A 22,668-nucleotide genomic window follows, 5' to 3' on the forward strand; every position below is an offset into this window, starting at 1 on the left:
CGTAACTGCCTTGCTGCTCGACACTCTGGCTATAGTCCTAATCCAAGGTGTGCCGTAGAGGAAGTTGAGGGGGGAACCTTTGCAGATGCCAAAAACGAAAGCCAATGAATCCACCCCAAGCCGCAGGACCAGTGGACAAGGAGGGGGGCCTACAACACTGCTGGGGAAAGTCCAGTGACTTGATCAACTGTCTCCCGAAAAGCAGATCTAATGCAATCCATAATGGACATTAAGGCGCAACTAGACCAACGAATCAACACCAATGAGAAAGTATTGCAGGACATCTCAGAGGAAACCCACAGCAAAAGCATATTGCTAGAACATCTCAATAGGATGTTGCAGAACCTGGAATTGTAGTTTGAGAACCTGGAATTGATTGAGGCGTGTAAACATCTGAATAAAGAATCTTTCAGAGGACACTGGAGGCCAAAAAATAAAGCCCTGCCTCCAGAAAATGTTCAATGAGCTGCTGGATGATGTTCCTCCGGGCACGATCCTTATTGACAGGATCGATTGCATAGGTCCTAGATGAAATGGTGGCAATCCAAATCCAAGGGATGTACTGGCAGCCATGTCATCTTCACACAGAAACAGACCATCCTTAAGGCAAGAGGAAAAGGCCTGACTCAGGTGCAGGGCTTAGGGGTCTTAATGTTCCACTACTTTGCTTTGTCTAAACTGCAAAAATGCAAATAAATGGGCCCGTAGCAAGAGAGCTGGCCAGAAGGGACATCAGATCCCATTTGACCTTGTCTTCCAATGAAAAGGATCACAACGCTGCATAACTACACTAAGTGATGGTGTGAGCTTATTGCAAATTGATGAAGACAAGACTTCGAGACACGTGAGGACGAACCGGAAGTCGTCGTCGGCGGAAGAAAGCTCCACAAAACTCACAGGCTGAATCGGGCCAGAAATTAGACAACTTCGCCTTTAAATAAATAATTGTTCTGCAAAATCAGCGATAGACCGGAGTACCACTCCTCCTTCCGGTAAAAGGGACACACATAGACTAGGTTTACCCTTGCAATCAAATTGGTATAGGATGCACATTATAGGTTGAATTGGGAGAATCTTGGGGCTGACACATTGCTCGCTGTTTGAATTTGTGATGGGCCTAGGTGACCTTAGAACATTTGTTTGTGTAGGGTCATTTTGGTCCATACCTGAGATTTAGATGACTCTGTAGCCTGTTGGTGGAGAGACCATGACCCCCAAGGTTAGGTTTGTTAGAGTTGTATTGTGTTGGTTGTGGTTGAAGAAGTTGGGGTGGTGGTTGGGGGGTGAAGGGCAGTTCGGGGAGGGGGCAATACAAATGCTTCTTTTCTACATGCCAACTTGGACAGAAGTGGCACTTGGAATGGACTTGTTGAGACTCAAACTAAGGAAGGCATACACGAGATAGGTGACATAAAGCTGTAAATTCAGGAAACTAACGCAAAACATAAGTCGATTTAACTCCCTGGTAAAGACAACAAAAATAGACCATTATCTTAATGATGGTACACCTGACATAGTCGCCCTACAGGAAACCCACCTTTTTTACAATAGATCAGAACAGAGTGATCTTTGGACAATACTCACAAGTGTTTGACTCAACCATGAACAGCAAAACCTGGGTTCCTGGTAGCCTTGCGAGATACTTTAGATTATAAAATGGGCAATGTCTGAGAGGACACACATGGGCACTTCATGTTTTTAAGAGGCCTAATGGGGAGACAATATATTACTATCGCCACTTTTTCTTATGCCCGTAACTCAGGGGTTCATACTTGAGACCCTAATCCAATTAGGAGACTTTGCAAAGGGTGACGTAATCCTGATGGGAGATTACAAATGGCTTGATCAGAAAAGCTTGATAAGAAGTCAAGATATGCTTAGGAGCAGCAGAGTGGCATCCAGTGGTATGGAAAGACTAAACCTTGTATGGAGAGAGTTTAGGGATCAGGAACTTGATTTGACTTTTGTTTTCTAATGTCCATCATACTAGTTCTAGGATAGATTACATTTGGATCTCAACAACACACGAGAAAGGACGGGGATGTGGACATGGAGTTTCCCTGTTGAACTTATTTCATACCCGATGATGACTCAAAGTAAGAGACAAGATAAAAGGATACAACCTGACAGGCCTCGTGTCTGAAAGCGTGACCGGGGACGCTTTCACGGTGGTGGTTATTAGTGGGGAATTGATATCATAAAAATTGCCAAGGGAGAAACTACTGAATCTAGAGCACCCATTCAGAAGATGTCCCCACTCCCAGAGTTTGTGTCCTTTTACCTTCTGGGAATGTGGGACCCATAGTTAACCCCTCAATCCAAAGCCCAAAGAAAGGTCTTATCCATACTACTGTGCGGCTTGGCTGCTAATCGCTCATAGATGGAAGAGTGATCAAGTTGCCACAACACATGATCGGATACCAATGATGTGGGAATTTGTCGCTTTAGAGTGGGTAACCTACTCAACACAGCAAGACTATGCTGCCTTTAAGAGGGAATGGAGAAATTTGTTGTCCTTATTGAAAGACAACTGCACTACATTTGTGCCCGCAAAGATTGAAACCTTTGAACATAATCTGAATATTAGCGTTTCACGAGTACTCATCAAGCTGGGCTAATACTGATCGCCAGAGGCGCGATGGTGGCTTCAGTCTAAAACAAGTGGTTTATGGTTGATTTGAGCAAGGACTAAAAATAAAAACTATAAAAAAAAATAGCAATGCAGTCCCACCAATCTGTTTTGAACACACTACATGGTTGATCAAACACATCCATGACAACCTAAAGTGGTGGGTATGGTCCCCCCGCGCTGGTAGCTATAGGGCTAGAAATGCTCATGAACAATCGGAAAGGGCAACAGGGTTTCCTTGTACCGACGGTCATAGTTTACTAGTCACGGCTGTCCAAAGAACCTCATTTACCGAAAAATAAGTCAGTATCACAGAAAATAAAAAGCAACTATGCTTGGGATGCTCCAGAATGAGGCAAGAAAGCGGCGAAAAGGAAAATCTTCCCAGCAATAAGTTGTTAGTCAGTACCTGCTAATTATTTTATTGCTATGGTTCACTTTAACACTCCCATCTTTGTATACTGTTGCATGGACCCTTTTGCATAGCTGATTGGACAGTTTCTTGCTTTTTGAAATTCAAATACCTTCATGATTTCACCAACAGTGGTCATGCCACGAGGTATCGTCATTAGCTTTGCAAAGGTGCTTCGATTCCAGTCTGATCATAAGCGCTTTAGAAATAAATCATGTATGCATTTCAGGGATGTGTAAGGCAGCCATATTGTCTCCATCTTTAGGCCTTCAATGAGCGTTACTATCTAAATTCTATTTCTATGGCAGACGCTTAGATTAGGCAATCTGTTACCGAAAAACCCTTTGTTTGCCTATTCTTTATCTACCCATCGTTTCCTCTCTTGGGAATCGTTCCAGATGTTTGGAAAGAATGGAGCTGAGCATTTGTGTAAGAAAAGATTGCTTGTGCAGTGATGCTTGGACTCTACTAGTTGGCAAATCATAGACTCTGACTGTGAGACAAAAAGGAGACTCATGCACCTGATAGAATGGGGCATACAAAATGAGCTTCTCAACCTTCTTGTGGAACTGATGTGGCACATTTCTGGTATCTTATAAAATAGGGTGATTACAGTTCAGACTAAAGGAGTGATAACGTTTTATGCCTTTTCTATCTTCCACAGCTGAAGGGATGAAGATGAGGGGAGCTAAGAATGAGCCCAATGGCATCCTAAAAGGCAACCGTGTGGTATGTAGCTTTGTGAAAAGGGAGCTATGATGAGGGAATGTTTTTGATTGGGTATCTGTATATGTGTTTGTCCTGATTTGGGAGTTGAGTGTTAATGTTGGCAGGCTCTAAGCGAGCTGTGTGAGGGGCTATTTGAGGATTGCTGCGAGAGGGAGCCACATGAGTGCTGTACATCAGGCTATTGATTTATGGATGGCTGCTGTTAATACCAGCTCTAGATCATTATATCTTTAGAGTCTTGGCTATGACCCCTAGGTACTACTACTGAAATGCGTGTTGCTTGAATATAGCAGTTTAAAAATAATTTCAAAACTTTGAATTAGATTGTGTACAGAATGCAACATAGAAGAGGATTAGATATACACATGTACTGTGTATGATAGAAAGGCAACAGTGTACGTTCGAACTACACAGCTGTCTTTTTGTTTTCAGGGATGAGCAGCGAAGTGGGGCATGTTTGGTTCTGTAGTCATTGTTAGCCATGCCTGCATGACAAATTCTTTCAGAGTATCAGCTAACACTCTGTTGTGATGACTTCTAAACTTGCAGGATGAAGATTTGAAGTGGGTGGAGGAAAATATCCCATCTTCTATGGCAGATGTGTACGTATATCCTCAACATCAAGTACTTTTTTATTCTTAAACCATGCGTGGACCTTGCCTGTAGGGGGGCTGTTTTGGGCCTTCAAGCTCTGTATGCAGAATGTGGCAGGGTTCCGGCCAGATGAGGATTTACAAGTGTGCAGTGGTTCCATGATCATGTGAGGGAGATTAGGGACTTGTGCAGAAAGACTCCTTGTATGCATATGTTCAGATATACTCTGGGTATTTTTTGACCCACTCAACAAGCAGTGCTCAGAAATAAAATGATAGCTCCTCTATAATTATGTCATGCAATCTGTGAATTACTGAAGTATCTTGCACCTATTGATCCATTTCTCATGATACTGCATTGCAAATAGGCTACCTCTTGTTGCACTGCTACATGCTGCACTACCTGAACCCTTAATGCTGTCAGCACTACTTATTTAGAGTTTTCTTTCATTTGACCTGTCCATATGTCACTTTCCTAGCACTGAATTTTGATTGACCATATAGATTACCTGGTTTATAGTCAAAAAGTCGAAAACATAATGTCGAATAGCAAAAATGTCGAAAAAAAAGTCGAATGCAAAAAAGTCGAAAAAACATACATATAATAGGAAAAGTCATAATTTCGAAAAAAAAATGTCGAAAAAAAAATTGAAAACCCAAAACACTCTTTTTTTTTTTTTTTTTTTTTTTTTTTTTTTACCCAGATAGTAACATTTATTATGGGGGGGGTCCCCCCCCCAACCCCCCCATCCCAAACCCCTACCCCAACCCCCCCTCCTCCCCATCCCCCCCACCCCCCATAGATATACCTTTAATTATTTTTAAAAAATCTTTAATATAATATTAAATTAATTAATTAATTAAAAAACCATCCCAAACCCCTATCCCCAACCCCCCCCCCATCCTCCCCATCACCCCCACCCCCCATGGAAATACCTTTAATTATTTTTTAAAAAAAGTTTAATAAAATATTTATTATTAACACATAAAATCGAAAAAAGTCGACATTTTTGTTTTTTGACATTTTTGTTTTTCGACTAAATATTTTCGACATTTTTACTTTCGAATATATTGTATTCGAAATTATGACTGGATACCAGATTACCTTACTGAGGAGAAGTTGGATGGGGATGTTGGGAGGGAATAAGATGGTTAATCAACAGTTGATTTTACCACTGTTAGGTCCTAGCACATGAGCATTTTGAGGGATACTGTGAACGGCTGATAAAACCCAGGCCTTTATTAGAAATGGAGATGGTCCTGGCAATAGCTGAGTTGGCGGTCAAAGACTTACTTAAAAATGTATCTTTCGGCTTCCAAGATAGCTGCCGGGAGGAGAGCTGTGTGAAACGGAGCTCTCCTGTCCCCTGGGCCCATGTTGCAGAAGTAGCTGAATAAAACCCTCCCCAGTTGCTGAAATCTGAACAGAACAAAGCTGTCCACTGCCCACCGGCAAAATAATATACATCTCGGAAATTGAAGCCAGGGGGCCACCGATACGGGGACGAGCTATTCATCAAAGGGAGCCTCAAGGAGACTGGGAACCCCGTTGGAAGCATTGCCCCCACAGTAGCAGTGAGCGGAGCAAAAAAAGGTGGGCTTCCTCTCAACAGAGGGGTGAGCAGAGCTCTACCCCACAGTGGCAGCAAAGAAAAAGAACAGTTCCATGGAAGGAACAAAGGAGGCGGCCTGGAAGGGAGCCCAACGCCGCCGCAGGCTTCCAGGCAGACCGCCTGGACCAACAAGCCGATAAGGAGAAGTGGGAGGCGGCAGATGAGACTGGGATCTTGGGTGTGCGCCACCAAGCCCTGGGTGCTGTCAAAGCAGCTGAAGGGAGGAGGAGCAGGCGGGACTGGGAGATTGCCTCGTCCCCTGCGGCTTTGCGTGGGGGGCCTGCCGGTATCCAGACCTGCGGCCCACCACTAGGAGCATTCCATGCCTGCATCCACCAGAGATCCCTCTCGGGAGATGGGCTAGAGGGAAACCAGCGAGAACAGAGGAAGTGCAACACTCGTCGTGAGGGTGATGGGCCCCCTAGCCATAGTGGTTGGCTGGAGGGTTAATTTATGATCTGCCTAGCAGCCAGCAGGCTCCAACTTAGTAAAGAAAATGTCAAGGAGTACCCAGCAGGGTTACTGCACCCAGAGATCTTTGAGATAAACAAAGGGAGACCAGCACATAGGGAGTAGGACCTGTCCATAGCTGTACAGGAGGTAAAGGAAAATATGAACACTCTGGAAGAGAGTGTGGACGCCACAGGAAATTCTGTTCAGGAAATAGCAGACAACACAAAGAAAATAGATGAGCTTGTGGAGCACCCGTCGAGAGTGACGTAGAGCCTAGAAATCCAAAGCAAAGGCCTCGAAAACCAGTCAAGGAGATCAAACATAAGGATAAAAGGCCTGTCTGAAGAAGTGGGCGACAAGGACCTACTCGCAATGATCAAACAGGTGTTTGCAGGCTTAATAGATATAGAGGATGATGCCGGGATAAAGGTGGATCGGGTGCACAGAGTCGGACCAAAGAGAAATGAACCGGGAGCAAGGCCCAGGGACGTGCTTGGGTGTCCAGTCAAAGGGTTGAATACATTGTTTCGAACTGCAATAGTTTTGAATGAAAAGGACGGGGGAAAAAAATTTGAATGCCTTTTTTTAAATGTCTTTTTTTTGCCTTCGTTTAGGAAAAAATACTAGGTTTTCCCCAAAAAACAGGGGTCTTGGGGGAGGAGGCCCTAAAAAATTTTTTTTTAAAAAAGGCAATTCATTTTTTTTTCCGATCCTTTTCATTCAAAACTATTGCATTCAATCCTTTTGTATTCAATCCTTTCACTATAAACCACGTGCTTGTTGTCCTACATAACTATCAGCCGAAGGAAAGAGTGCAAACTGCAACTTGCCAATGATGGGTCCGGTGGTGAGAACATTGAGGAAGAGTGACAAACTGTACAGGTGACGGCATCAGATCACCACGTGCGAGGAAGGGCTGAGAATTCTAGGAATTAAAGATGAAAAGGAACAAGGGGAAACCCAATTGCTGGTAAGAGAACCAATCAATAGAAAGCTGTGGGAATGGACCAAATATATACCAAAGGAACCCAGGAAAAAAGGGCACTGCCAGGGCTTCTTATATTCACACACTTGTAATGGTTTGGTGTACTCTGCTGCCAGGGCTTCTTTTATTTACACATTGTTTCTCTCTACTTCCACAGTTGCACTTTCCCTTTCGTTGTTTAGTATATCCTCTTGATATATTATCTTATTCGGGTTCCCCATCTATTTGCATTACATATATTCACACACTGAAAGGGTACTTGTTTGCAATTCACTGTCGCTTCACAGTTAGTCCCTTAGCTTTCTTCTGTTCTATTTACTATTATTCTTGTTTGGCATGCTCGCTGAAATGCACCGGACTCCCCACTATCCTTGGGTTGACTCACCGGCTCTTGGTGGCATTTTCAGGCTCGTTTCGCAGTCAACCGTCAAATGTGCACTGCCTGCTTTCCTCTTGGACTGCCTTCTCTTTGTTCCGGTGTGTCTCCTAGCTTTGCTTCAGCACGCCTGCTTTGCTTCAGGCTCTGGTAGGTAAGGTACTACTTTCCGTGGTCGGCAAACACCCAGGAGTCTTTCCCCAGCTCCTGGCGTTTCTGCAGCACGTCCCGACCTTGCAGCAGCTCCATTCTTCCTGGATGGTGAGCTGCGCGGCTCCAGCACACCAGTCTGTGCTTCTCCGAAACTCGAGCCTCGCAGAGAGGTGAAACGTCTTCTCGGCAACAGCAGCTGTACACTCTTCTGTTGCAGCCAGAGCTAACTGCTCTCTGCCCATCATGGAGCTCTTTCTCCTTCTCAGCTGTTGCACTTTTAAATCTTCGGGTCACAAGTATGTACGGAGAATCACTAGAACTATCATTGTGCTTGTGGCTTTCATTGTTCTGCAACCGTCCCAGTATGGTGCTTATGGCAATGGTAGTCAATGCTCGATATAAGATGAAGGTCCTGTCCTTCCTTTCCATACCTATGGACAGAAAAGGTTTTATAAGTTCAGTAGCTTTAAAGTCACAAAAGTTTAGACCGTCACAAGAGTTCATGTTGATGTTACCAAGTCAGTTTAACATGTAATTTAGGGGAAGCTGATGTTGACCTTATTGGAGTTAATCATTACTGACCCCTGCCTCTTTCTTGCTCCAACTGTGGCTATCTTGTTCCCTATGTCACATCAGAGAATATTCGAGGTGGGATGGGCAGAGGGTCGAGGGAGAACATTACATACAATAGGCCATCAAGGCCTGTGGCAGGGAGGAAATATCCTTTAAAGGAAAAAGGGGGTATGGGTCTTCCTCTAACGATGTATTGTCCTCTCCACGAAGATCATCTCCCATATGCGATCCTCCCTCATATAGCCGTCCCCATGGTTTGGATCAGAGAGTCTGCCTCACCCTGAGGTTACCTCCGAGAAAGGAGTGATTTCATTGCTGGATTCATCACAGTTCTTACTCGTCTCAGTCAAGATAAAGAGACGTTAGCAGCAAAAGCAAGTGAAGTAAATGAGAATTATTGCCAAAGTTTACATACTTGCCTCAGTCAGGACAAAGACGATAATGGAGAAAGCAAGAGAAGTGGATGAGAATAATTATGATATGCCTTTGATCCGTCTTAGACAAAACAAAGCGACAATAATAATAAACCTAAGGTAGGTGAAGGAAAATGGTTATAAGAGTACTCCTACTCGTTACAATCAAAGTAAAGAAAGTCTCAAGGAAAACAGTACAGCTCTAAGAGAAGAGTGATAAAACCACTCCTAAGAAGAGAGATTAGTCAAGCATCAGTGAAACTCTGTTGTGAGGAGAAGCCAAAGTACAAGGAAGTATTGAGAGAGCTAGATCAACTGATCAAAGAAGTCACGAGAGACTATTTGAAAATCAGCTATTGAACAAAAACTTGCAAGAAGGAAAACGCAGGAGAAGTAATTCTGCTGTCCTTAGTTCTGATAGTGGTAGGGTCAATTAGGGTTAGTTTGGACAGTGAACAGATTCTTTTAAGACATTCACTGACAAGCACCTTAGCTAGCTAATCAGGTAGGGAACACCCCATAGAAGTAGGGACAGATAAGACCACTTTAGAAATGTCTTATATGGGGGCGCTGTTGCGCACATCTAAGATGGCCGCCTAGTCCCAGAGCTCCGGCTTCTATAAATCCTTCAAGATACGCATCCTCTCTCAGGGCCGCTCGCGGAACAAACGAAGCGCACTGTCCTGTGGCGTAAGACTGTGGGCACATACTGAGAATAATTTGGGCCGAACCGCATTGAAGATACACCGTCCTGAAGATCCTGCGGACGGGGGCTGAGACATTGGCCACCCGCGAGTTCCGGGTGATCTTCCCCTGGAACTGTGGGAGGAGGGGCCAGATCGAGTTGGAGAGGCCGCGCTTCGACCAAGCTCCTTGATGTGATGGACTATCTCTAACGGCTGATGTGAGGCTCACACGTCGGTATATACCGCTGCTGCGTGCTGGGCGCGGCGGACGCGGTAGTCCTCTGGCCAAGGCTGCGTGGTGTGCAGCCGCTGTTCTCCGACCCCCGTGCCTGCGGAGCCGCCCTTGGCCCCCCTGATATCTCCTGCTGGTGGAGGGCCCCTCCACGTGTGGACGGACGTTAAGAACAAGTAAGAACAAGTGGGGCAACGCACGAGGAGGGAGAATCTGCTGAGGAGAGGACATTTTATCCGGCTACAGCCCTCCCTTAAACGCCTCTCCTGCACGATAAGTGGGTCTCAGCTCACCACCAACCCTGTATAGAGTCTGAGCCATACGTTGGGGCGGAGGGGGCGGAGGGCGCTGGAAGACGCGGTCTACCTGAGTCGACACATGGGCCGATACGAGCAGAAGGGAGCACGCCCCAAGAAAACAGGCCCAATGGACTCCTTTGCCAATTCCCAGCCCAGCGGGTCCGCGGCGCCCCCGTCGCAGCAAGAGGACAGCCACCCTGAGTTGCCAATGGAGGAGAGGGTGGACCGATTGATGGCCAAGGTTCAGAACGGCTTCCTAGCAGTGAACACTAAATTGGATGACATAGGGGCAACAATTAGCTCCTTGAAGGCGAGGGTGGACAAGGAAAGCACACGGATTACTGAGGCCGAAGGCAGGATCGCTACCAATGAAGACTCGATACAACAACATGTCCGCGATATTGCCCAGCTGAAGGGGGACCTCCGGAAAACCCTTGACAAATGCGAGGATTTGGAATCCCGTTCTAGGAGGAACAATATCCGTCTGGTTGGGGTGGCTGAAACCTTTGGCAAAGGGTCCATGGAACGTCAGGTAGAGGCCCTTCTGAAGGAACTCCTGGGTCCCGACTCTTTTTCGGACCATTTCCTTGTGGAGCGAGCACACCGTACATCTGCGCCTCCGCCCAGGCCTGGAGCCCCACTTCGTACAATAATTGCCCGTCTTCTCAATTATAGGGACAGAGACGCTATCCTGCGGATATCCAGGGAGAAGGGCACCCTATTCTATGAAAACAGAATTCACGTATATCCGGACTTTTCTACCAATGTGCAATCACTCAGGAGATCCTATGAGCCCGTCAAGAGACAACTGAGACTACGACAGGTCCCGTACTCCCTTGTCTACCCGGCGAAAATGAGGATTCAGCATGGAGGCAGGGCACATTTTTTTGAAAATCCAACTGAAGCCATGCTCTACGTGGAAGCCTCCATCCCTCTACCAGAACCTGCCACCCCCGGGCGTGGTGGAACCCGACGACCCCGCGGGTTGATACCCATTTCTTTTTTCTGATGCCACACTGCTATTAAGTTTTAAATTGAAACCCGCAGGGTGGCCCTGAAGGTAAATATTTGTTGGAATGGAGCTGTGCAGACTTCCCGGGTCGGCGGTCGTACGAGTGCAGCACACACCCCCAGGAGTGTTCCTAGGTTATGGTTTTAGGGGTACATCGTCCAGTTGGGGTTGATGATGCGGGAGGGGGTTGGGGAGTGGAATAGGGTGTTGCAGTCCGAAATACCGGGCTTGTTGGGGGAAACCCATGTTTAGGGTTGTTATAGCGGTTAAAATAGAGAGCGGTTTTGCAGCGGGATACCCATTCTCCCCGCGACAGGGGCGGGAGCATGGATATATGCCTAGTCTCAGGTGCAACCATGACGCAGGTTAATAAGGGCTTGAGTGTTAAGCTCAGGCAAGGAAGATCACGGCGTACATCACACGTCACAACCCTCACATTCTTTTTTTGCAGGAAACACACGCGCTTGGGCAGGTCAATACTAAACTCTTACCGAGGTGGGGGTCACACAGATACTATGCAGAATACTCAGCACAATCCAGAGGAGTGTTGACTCTCATACACCCCAAATTGTGTTTCAAATATCAGTCCAGCAAAATAGACCCACAGGGAAGAAACGTACTGGTATGGGGTGAATTGGCAGGGCACCAAGTGCTTCTGATTAATACCTACGGTCCCAACTTAGATGACCCACAGTTTTATTGTACAATACTGGATATGCTATCATCAGCTGGGGAGATGCAAATACTCTGGGGTAGCGATTTCAACATGATACTGGTCCAATCCCTGGACCGTTCATCGACTGTCCCCAGAACCCCCTCCAAGGCCGCACTGGTGGTAACACCATTGATGGAACAGATGGGTATGGTGGACGCATGGCGTGCATTACACCCAAGCGAGAAGAAATACACCTTTTACTCGTCGGTGCACGACTCCCACTCGCGGATTGACTATTGGATCGTCAGTCAATCCCTATTTGGGGCGATCTCCCAATGTGATATACATCCCCGTACCCTTTCGGATCACTCGCCGGTATCGCTTGACATTAACTTTAGCGATGTCTCCCCCCCGGCGAGAAGATGGAGGATGCCCCCCGCAATCCTAAGAGACCCCAACATATGCGAATCATTGCGTGTAGAGATTGTTGAGTTCTTAGAACTCAACGCGGGTTCTGTTGCCACATATGCCACACTGTGGGATGCATTCAAGGCCTGGGTCCGGGGAGCCATCCTAGGCAAGTCGACAGGTATGTTGAAGTCGGTACGTGAGGAATTGGGGGTGGCCGAGACAAAAATTGACCTGTTACAGACCGAGTACAGCATCACACAGGATAAGGGAACCTTGGCGCAAATACATACCACGTTAAAAGAATTCCACAAGTTAGCCCATAGAGAAGTTCTTTATATGGCTGCTCCAGCCAAAGCCCGACGATACGCATAAGCAATAAGGCTGGGAGATTCCTGGCCAACATGCTTAGAGCTGATGGGTACCACAACCTGATCCCGAGCATACAGACACCGACTGGGGGGACGGTGAACAAAGACCGAGACATTAATTCTGCTTTTACTGAGTTCTACTCCTCCCTCTATTCCAACCACGATAAAAAAAACAAAGAGGATACGTTTCAATATCTGGACAACCTCGATCTTCCCACACTAACTGCCGGAACCCGTGATATACTAGACAGGCCAATCACATCAGAGGAGATTGCACAGGCCATAAAAACTCTATCGAGCGGCCGTTCCCCCGGCTTGGACGGCCTTCCTGCGGAACTATATAAGGAATTCTCTAGTGAATTAGCCCCGATACTGCTGAAAGTGTGGGATGAGGCAATGAGCCTCCGGGTTCTCCCGGAATCGATGCGAGAAGCAATCATCACTGTCCTTTTGAAACCCCGTAGGCGTCCTACCGACCCCTGTCTTTAACACTGACGCAAAAATCTTTGCAAAAGTGCTGGCAACCAGACTCCTGCCATACATGCCGATCCTGGTTCAACCCGACCAGGCCGGCTTTATACCAGCCAGGTCCACGGCTCTCAACCTAAGACGCCTATTCAATGTTATGGCACAGATCGACCCAGATGCCAAGGCGGCCGTGGTCGCATTAGATGCCGAGAAGGCCTTTGACTCCGTTTCCTGGGCATACCTCTTCCTGGTGCTGGAGCGGTTTGGGTTCGGCCAGTACTATATCAACTGTGTCCGATTATTATATACACAACCGACGGCCAAGGTCCTGACTAACACCACTCTCTCCCTGTCATTCCACCTACACAGGGGGACCAGGGAGGGATGTCCCTTCTCACCCATACTTTTCGCTCTGACCATTGAACCAATGGCGGAATTCATACGTCAAAACCACTCACACAGAGGTCTTCGGATGACCGCCCCCCCCCCCCCAGATAATATCACTTTACGCTGACGACACCCTTTTATATGTCCGTGACCCCAAAGAATACGTGCAACACATCATGTCCGACATACATGAATTCTCAGATCACTCGGGTTATAGAATTAATATACCAAAATCAGAAATATTTCCCCTTACTGACGGCACGGGAGACCTAGCTGAAATAGAGGGATTTAGACCTGCCCCCACCAAGGTACGTTACTTATGGATAATGCTCGCCAGAGATAAAACCCTGTTATACACGCATAACCATGGGGAACTGTTGTCAACCCTTTCGACCAAATTTCAGATGTGGGCTAGCCTTCCACTATCCCTGTATGGCAGAGTTGCGCTACTTAAAATGGTGGCTCTCCCCAAGCTCCTATATTACTTCAATAACATCCCACTTTGGCCTGGTAAACCCTTTTTCTCGAAACTTAAATCACTCGCCTCCTCGTTTATTTGGAATGGGAAAACTACCAGGATGGGTTGGGATAAGATGGTTGAGCCTTTCGTACAGGGAGGCATCGCGGCACCAGACTTCGAGCTTTATTATTTATGCGCGCAAGCGCAATTTGCAAAACATTGGTTCGACCCAGAGGACACTGCCCCCCACATATTGATCGAAAAGCACTCTGTTCGCCCAAACAACATACGCTCAGTCCTTCTCAATCCAAGCTATGGGGACATATGCCCGTTCGATCCGGTATACACGACCTCTCATGCTTGGGCCAGACTTTACAAGAGGCTAGGACTCAAATCCCCCTACGACCCGGAAGTCCCCCTGTGGGACTTCTCCAGCATTTCCCCCACATTTGACCGAGCCCTCCAACAATCCTGGGACCCTAACAAGCTTTTCACACTACACGACTATGACCTCACGACCTTTACTGAAGCGGTGGGGAGGGGCCAACTTAAATGCCTTCAATATTATAGGATGAGGGCTGCTTTCTCGGCGAAGTGGCCGACATTTCCACAAGAACCCCAATCCCATGCATGCATTAGGTCAATAGTGTCAATGGACGGTCAAAGCAAGGGCGTCTCTATGCTATATTCATTGGTGCAGACCCACTCCCCATCGCGCAATACGATGAGAGAAATCTGGGAGCGAGACATGGGCACTCAAACAGACGAGGTCCGCTGGGCCCGGTACTGTCAGCTTACTCGATCAGTGTCCATGAATGCTGGGCTCCGGCTGATTCAGTTCAAAGTCTTAAACCAATTACACTATTCCCCGGCTGGATTAGCTAAATTTGTGGAAAATTGCACAGGTGCCTGCCCCAAATGTGACGCCCCCAATGTGTGGGGCCTTATCATATGTACTGGTCATGTCCGCTAATAGCGGAGTTCTGGAAGGAAGTTGCGAAGCTCCTTGAAGATATCACAGCCATCCCGGCGACTCTCTCCCCCTTCAAATACCTGCTGGGCGATATATAGGCAAAGTGAAGGAAACCACGAGGTGATTATTTAACATTTCTTGTATTATTGCCAAACGTTGTATTCTTAAATGTTGGAAGTCCTCCACCAGAGCCACTTTCTTAAAAGACCTTTGTATGGTAAATGATGACGAGGAATTATTTGTATTGTCGGTTCCGGCAGCATGTCGCCCCAAAGATATCTGGCCATTGCTACGCTTCTATGTGTGCGGCCTGGACTCAGACCCTGATGTAACACCTAGGTCCACGCCTTGACTTGCAATGTCTACTACTCTTGTACTGGTTGCTCTCATGTCTATGTTCTGTGATGTCTTCCCCCTCCCCCCCCTCCCTTAAATTGAAAGCTGTGAAATGATCAAGCTATGTTCTGACATGTTAATGTTGTATCTTGCTGCTGACCTACTCTCTCAATAAAAATATGTTTAAAAAAGAAAGAAATGTCTTATATAATACATGTCCTCCTTCTGACCTGCCACACAGCCCTCGGACTTTCGCGCTGTTGTTTTGTAACTGTAGGAGTATGTTTCTTAACCTTAATCTTAAATTAGTTGGAGCTAATCACCTGGATACAAATGTTGGGAGATGGAAGGTTATCCAACGTGGACCCACATTTCTTTTTTTTCCTTATGGATTATGTGGTCTCCCCCACTATTCCCACTTCTGGTAGTCACTAGTCGCCAAAAACACAGTTTTAGCTCCATTTAGGCACTGCTAGAGTTGTACACATTTCAGTAGTCTGTATGCCTTGGACAATGGGTCAAAAACCTTTGGCTCTCCTGGGGTTTTGGACTACAGTTCCCATCAACAGTCAGTTTCGCAAGCATGGGGTCTGGCATGGATTTACACCCTCATGAATATTCCCCGTCGTCTGGCAGGGAATCCTTGTTAAAAGAAAAAAGTTTCACTTTTGCTTTAAAACTATTTCTCTTCTAAACCAATCACTGTCCTTTGGGTCATACTGCCGCCATCCAATGACTGTCCTCTCCCTAAGCTCCACTCGTGGTGGCCATCTTCAGGTTTTTACTGCACGCCTCAGTGTTGGGAGTCCTCTTAGTGCTCTCTGGGCTATCTTCCTAATATTTTGAGTTTTTGGGTAAAATCGGAAAGTTTTGACCGATTTTTGGTTTTATCGTTCGACTGAAGGTCGACTACTGGCAACAGGGAACCGATGTCAGTGAAGATCAAGCTACATCGAGGATCTTTCATCGAATCTGAGAAGACCCAGGCTTGGGTCTATTTTGCGCCTTTTCACCATGACCGAGGAAAGATGCTTCTTCAAACTGCGCAAAATGTGGACTAAGGAACGTTTTCGTGGAGGATCAACACCACAAATGTCTTTACTGCCTGTATCCGGACAATGAGGAATGCGAGGTCTGCCGTGGTTTTTCAAAAAAGACCAGGAAGGATCACTACAGCAGACTGGTGGCATGGTTAAAATCAGGTACGGTCTCTGACTCCACCTCTGGGCATGGGCATGTTTCCCACAGGAGCAGACGGTCCCACGATCAAACTCCCTCAGAAAAGAGGTTGAGTTCCTTTTGAGGATGCCTCGCCCGCGGGTTCCAAAAGAAGCCAAGGCTGCATGCCACTGATCCCACTGGGTTCGCCGCCGGTCCCTGCTCGGGAAGAACTAGTTCACCATCGCCAACCACATCCACGGTGAGCCTACCGGTGAGGGGCGCCCCCTCTAAGAGAAAGTCCTTGACCCCTTCAAAACTCTGCTTGCCATCAGTGGACAAGGTGACAAAGGAGAAACCCAAAGTGGGCCCTTCACTGCCTCCATCGGCGTCTCAACCAGCCACGACAACACCATCACCAACAGCGTCATCAACCACCACAACCACATCGACTGCTGTTACCACCCAGTTGACGACCCAATTGACTGCCTCATCGATTATTGCTACTTCTTCAAAAGGAGGGCAGATCACAAGGGTGGCGCCCACAGTCGCAGCGATGGATGCTCTGCGGGTGTCCCTACATGCACAGTGTGAGGTAAATGGTCCTGCTTCGGCGAATATCCCTGGAAAGGAGACGGCAGCCACTTCCCTCCAGAAGTCTCAGGACAGGGGAAGGAGTAAGGCTCCCATGACCCCTAGTAGAGGTACAGAACAAGGGGCTGAACAAAGTGTGCCAGGGAACATTTATGCTAACTCTGATGAGGGTGCTATTTGGACCACGAAGGACGCTAGGATCCCTTGTCGGAAGGTGGGTCACTGTAGAGTGAACCCCATCGTCTACCTCACCAGAAGCGGCATACCAGCTCGGAGGCCCCCTTCCCTCCCACCCCCCCCCCCCTCATTCCTCTTACACCTCAACCCAGGGATGCTTTGTTGGACATTCTGACCACGCTGCACAGGCTGGTACGTCAAATTCAGCAGACACTGGCGCCTACAGCAGGCGATGCTTTGTCTAGATGTCCTACAAGACCACTTTTTGGAAGCCCTTCTAAGCGCAAACACAAGTCAAAGGACCATCCTGGTCCAAGGCGCCAACTGAAACCACTGTCGGCTCCACCTCAGGATTTGACACCAACACACGATCCTGCCATGCACACGGGCATGGATATGGTGGCTATGTCGACTGGCACAGACTGCACGTGCACTGGGCACCCTGCAGCAATGTCGGTCGTCCTTTCGTGCCTCAAGGGGGGGAACCCGGCAGGTCCTCCAAGGGCTACACCACCCCATATCAGCTATCTTCCCGCTCCACGACGCAAGAGGCATATACAGGCCACTCGCAGGCATACTGCAGTGGAGGACAGCGCTGGCACCGAAACATACCTGAACCGGCCGCGGACTCAGGCCCCCACTTGTGCACCCCAGTGTGAGGCGGGCTGGCTAGGTTCATCAGCGCGTTGAAGGCCATCACCACTGACAGATGGGTGCTGGACGCTCTCGGACAGGAGCACACCTTGTTTTCCCACTATTGCTCGACAAGAGCAGCATGTGGCGCAGCTGCTGCAGGAGGTCCACGCCATGTTAAAAAGAAAAGGGGGCGATAGAACCCATTCCCCAGCGCCTCTGGGGTGTACTCCAGATAGTTTCTGGTCCGAAAGAAGACAGGAGAATTGAGGCCGAGTCTGGACCTGCAATCCCTCAACAAGGACTTGAAGTCCCAAAAGTTCATGGTTGTCACGTTGCAGCATGTGCTCGGCCAACTGGAGGAAGGTGACTTCCTGGTGTTTCTGAACCTGGAGGACGCCTACTTCCACATCCCCATCCATGCTATTTGTGGTCCAGGGGCGGCACCATCAGTTCAAAGTACTTCCCTTTGGCCTGATGTCAGCCTGTGGGTGTTCACGAAGTGCTTCGCTCCAGTGGCGGCTCATCTTCATCTCAAGGGCATCCTCGTCTACCCTTACATGGACGATTGGCTAGTTCGATCCCACTCCCATGCTCTGGGCAGCCAGCACACGGCAAGGACAGTGTGTTTGCTGACGGATCTGGGATTATCCATAAAGTATCCAAAGTCCTGCTTGGAGCCATTGCAGAACACTTTGTTCTGGGAGCCCGACTCAACACAGTGACTTGCCTGTCGTCTCGCTCGGAAGAGAGGGTGGTAGCCATCCTAGAGAAGGTGACATGCCTGTTGTGGGCACGATCAGCTACTGTGCAAGCCATCAAGTCGCTGTTGGGCATGATGTCCCCCTCCATCAACCTAATCCTCCTTTGCAGACTACAGATGAGACCGCTCCAGGAGTTTCTGGATACAAGGTGACTGCAAGTCTCTGGATCCTGGACGGACAAGATTACCCTCACCAAGGAGTTCCAATGAGCAACACACTGGTGGGGTGTGTGCTCTCATCTCACACAAGGGGCCTGCTTCCTAGTCCCTCCTTACCAGGAGACCGTCAACCTGGACGCTGCTCTGAAAGGTTGGGGAGCTCACACCGGACAGTTGCTTGCCAGAGGCCTCACTTCACATCAACGTCCTGGAGCTCCGGGCCGTGTTCTGGGCCCTCGAGTCCTTCCTGCCATCGATGAGGGGCAAGGTGGTGAGGATCTTCACGAACACAACCATATGTTTTGCTTCCAGAAACCCGGTGGGGACACGCTCTCCGGCACTCTCCAGGGACCAGCAGGATCTGTGGCACTGGTCCATTGGTCAGGACATGCTTCTCGTCCCTTTTCACCTAGCAGGCACCAAGAACACCATTTCAGATTTGCTTAGCTGGGAGCTACGTTCTTGCCACGAGTGGGAGCTTTGCCAGGACCAGGTGGATCTTCTATTCCACAAATGGGATCAACCCCAGATCAACCTTTTCGCAGCAGCGACGAATTCCAAGTGTCAGAAAATCGCCAGCAGGTGTCCGCAGCTGAGGATAATGTGGGATGCATTCTCGTTCCTGTGGGAGGGACTTTTTCTATATGGGTTCCCTGCGTTCCCACTCCTGCTACGAGTGATTGACACTGTCTGACAGTGTCACTGCCGGATGGTACTCGTTGCTCCGGCGTGAATGCAACAAATCTGCTATACAGACCTGTTACGTCCGTCTGCGGTTGCGTCCATCAGACTGCCACTACTTCCATACCTTCTCTTGAGAGTGAGTGGAGAGATTCTGCACCATGACCCGACGTCGCTGAACCTCGAGCCTGGCTCCTCCAGCTTAGAGTTTGGACATTATTCCTTACCTGCGGCGTACAAGGACATCCTGGCCAGGGCCTCTTCAATGTTGGCGTGCTACGGCCGTAAGTGGAAGCGTTTCTTTGTGTGGAGCCGGGCTCAGAAGGTTACCCCTCTGCGTGTCACAGCCCTGCAGCTCTTAGAATACCTGCTTTCCTTGGCCACGGCTGGTCTTGCTCATGCCTCTTTCAAGGTGCACCTGGCTGTCATATCCTGTAATGCCAGGGCACCGGGGCGGCCGTCTCTGTGGTTGCACAGACTCGTCAAGGAATTCCTCTAAGGACTCTTTACGACTTTTACACTGGTGAATGCTCCTGCCCCAGCTTGGGAGCTCAATGTGGTTTTGACTAAGCTCATGGGGGCGCCGTTTGAGCCGATGCATCAGGCCCCACTCAAGTTTCTATTGTGGAAGACTGCTTTCCTTGTGGCCATCACCTCGGCCAGGCAGTCGAGGAGATCCAGGCCCTGCCATGCAAGCAACCGTACTTGTCCTTCCACACTTCAAAGGTGGTACTGCGTTCACACCCCACCTTTATACCTACAGTGCCGTCGGAGTTCCACTTCAACAAGCATTTGTTGTTCCCAAATCGGTCGTCGCCAGCAGAGAGGGCCTTGCATTTGCTGGATGTTGCTTGTGCCTTAAAGTTTCACGTGGCATGCCTGAAGGGCTCTCGGAAGACTTCTCAGATGTTTGTCAATTTTGGAACTGTGTATCACAGAAGGGCTTTGTCAAAGGCGTCCATCTTCATGTGGCTGTCTCGCTGCATCATGCACTGTCATCGACTGGCTCACAGACCACTGCCAGGCTCCACACACACCGGAAGCGGAAGTGAAGCTGTTTCCTTTACCGAGGATTCCCAGCATGACGACGGGGAATATTCATGAGCATGTGCATCCATTCCAGACACATGCTGGAGCACAATAGTTACAGGTAGGTAACTTCAACCATAGTCATGGGGGTGGATCCATGGGAGGTCTAGTCCAAAACATCTGGAGAGCAGCAGGTTGCAGACCACTGCCTAAAACAGTGTAAGATCTTATCAGATGTTTCAGCTTCTCCAGCCATAGATAGCCCTACATATTGTCCACATACGTTTGAAAGTGCAGTTGTTATTGCATGATAACCTCTGCTATGGGCTGCATGTAAAAGATTCAAAGTACCATTGACAGGGAAGGTCCTTGGTCATCGCCAATAATGTCATAATGGTACTTATTCTCTATGTAGTTCTAGCTCCAGGTGCCAGATTAGTTTTGGATTTTTTTTTAAGCAATAATCTGCTTCGGTGCCAATTGGTGCTGCAGCATTGCCACATAGACATTCACTTTGGATGGGTATGTGTCTCGGTTACGCCATAAAGCTGGATAATGCGACCCTCAAGTGACTTATTTTATCTATGTTGTGATAGACCTTCAGGCGAAGAGAAACAAATACATTTGGTTTCTTTTTTTATACTTTTCTAACCATTGTTTACAATGCATTTTACTTATATATCTTCCTAAAACCCTTTGGTTATAAACCGTGCAAATAGTGACTGTACCATATGTTTGTGTTGTGCCCCGACCAGCTATGCATGTAGAGTTTTGTGCCTGACCATGATTGACCTTTTGACTTTTGTGTACATCCTTTGTGTTCTTCAGTAGAGACTCTAAACCTAATTTCTCAAGCCGACTTGTTTGTGCGTCCCACCCAACCTCAGTGATAGCTGCCTGAAATGTGATTGATGGGCTGTCTTGGGTCAGCCCCTGAGTGAATGTATGCATCATTGGGAGACCCTATACATTTCTCAGATCTGTTCCTAAAGACATGAGTGGAGAGAGGCTGCTGTTGAAAGTTCTAGCATGGCCATATTGGCTGTGCACCTGGTTGAATATCTGGTGGCGGAAAGGACCAGGAAGAGCAAGGCAACACATCTACAAGGCGCCATGAGAAAAAGAAAATAAAGCAGTCCATCTACTTGTGTAAACTCCAAGCTATATCAGGTTCTAGATGGTACCAGATGTCAGAGCTTGGAATCTGATGTAGACCAGCAACTTCTCATGCTGAATGCACTGCATGTACCCTTCCGCACTGCATGTACCCTTCCTTATGGCCTCCAGTATTCCTAATTGAACAATTGTGTGTCCAGATGCTTAAGATTTTCATTGACATGACACTGACTGGCACCCATGTCACCCCTTCCAGCAAGAGATGGCATTTTGTCAGTGAGTTTGCATCTGAGTGTACAAGTACTGTCTGATGCTACATGCAGTTCAGCTAGCGAGTTGTCCGATTGCCGAGCCACAGTGGGTACAGCCAATGAGCCACGGGTTGAAAGTCTTTAACTGTACCTCTGGCAAGTGGCCGCTGCACCTTTTACTTTTTGTCTGGTTGGTTTACAGACTTTCTCCATGATATGTAAAGTCTCATCAGGGACGTTACTCTAATATGTCGTTAAGGGACACAAAGTCTCAAGATCTTAGGTTCGTATTCAATTTTTGGGGGTCTTTTTGTCTGTGTGGGTCCCTCCAATATTTTGCTGGCTTTCATGGTTTTTCAACTTGATTTGTGACTGCAGGGACTTCATCGACCAACTGTCAATTCAAACGCTTTTCTGATGCGCTGCCCTTAGTTCTATAGGGCGTCCAGAGCAGGCATGCTTTTTAATCACTCTGTTGTGGTTCCAGAGCAATTCTGTCACCATATGGAGGAGACTGGTAATTTAGCGTTGCTACACCACGATTGTAGCCCCTTTTTACTACATTGGTAATGCACATATATGCATCTATGTAGTATGTTGGAATACTAATTTATTTTTCGTTAAGCTCTGCTCCCAGCCATTCTGTTTTGTAGCCATTAATTGTCAATTTTGCTTATGTAGGCTCATCCTGGTTTAGGCCCCTGCACACTGTTAAGTCGCAATGTGACACAGTGCCTGTGTTTCGCTGTTTTTCTGGCCATCCCTGATTCTCTGGCTGTAGTATCCTGTGTTTTCCCTTTCTGAATGGAGCCTTGGGTGCCTGTCTTCTCTGTGGCCTAGTGAAGTGTTCCTGGAGTGTTCTGTCCTGTGTCTTCCATGTTTGTCAGTTGA

General features: G+C 47.8%; 1 protein-coding gene across 2 annotated transcripts in view; it reads left to right on the forward strand.

Annotated features, from left to right (window-relative positions):
• The window catches only part of LOC138566710 (transmembrane protein 87A-like), a 1,181,601-nt gene that overhangs the window by 1,103,645 nt on the left and 55,288 nt on the right, over positions 1–22,668 (forward strand). For both annotated transcript variants that reach the window (XM_069644305.1, XM_069644304.1), the window contains 2 exons: positions 3,706–3,770; positions 4,320–4,372. In XM_069644305.1, the coding sequence (XP_069500406.1) occupies positions 3,706–3,770; positions 4,320–4,372 (118 nt within the window). The remainder of the gene's footprint in view (positions 1–3,705; positions 3,771–4,319; positions 4,373–22,668) is intronic.

The sequence above is a fragment of the Ambystoma mexicanum genome, chromosome 2p, assembly GCF_040938575.1.
Source record: "Ambystoma mexicanum isolate Mex_15411 chromosome 2p, UKY_AmexF1_1, whole genome shotgun sequence".
NCBI classification, from domain to species: domain Eukaryota; kingdom Metazoa; phylum Chordata; class Amphibia; order Caudata; family Ambystomatidae; genus Ambystoma; species Ambystoma mexicanum.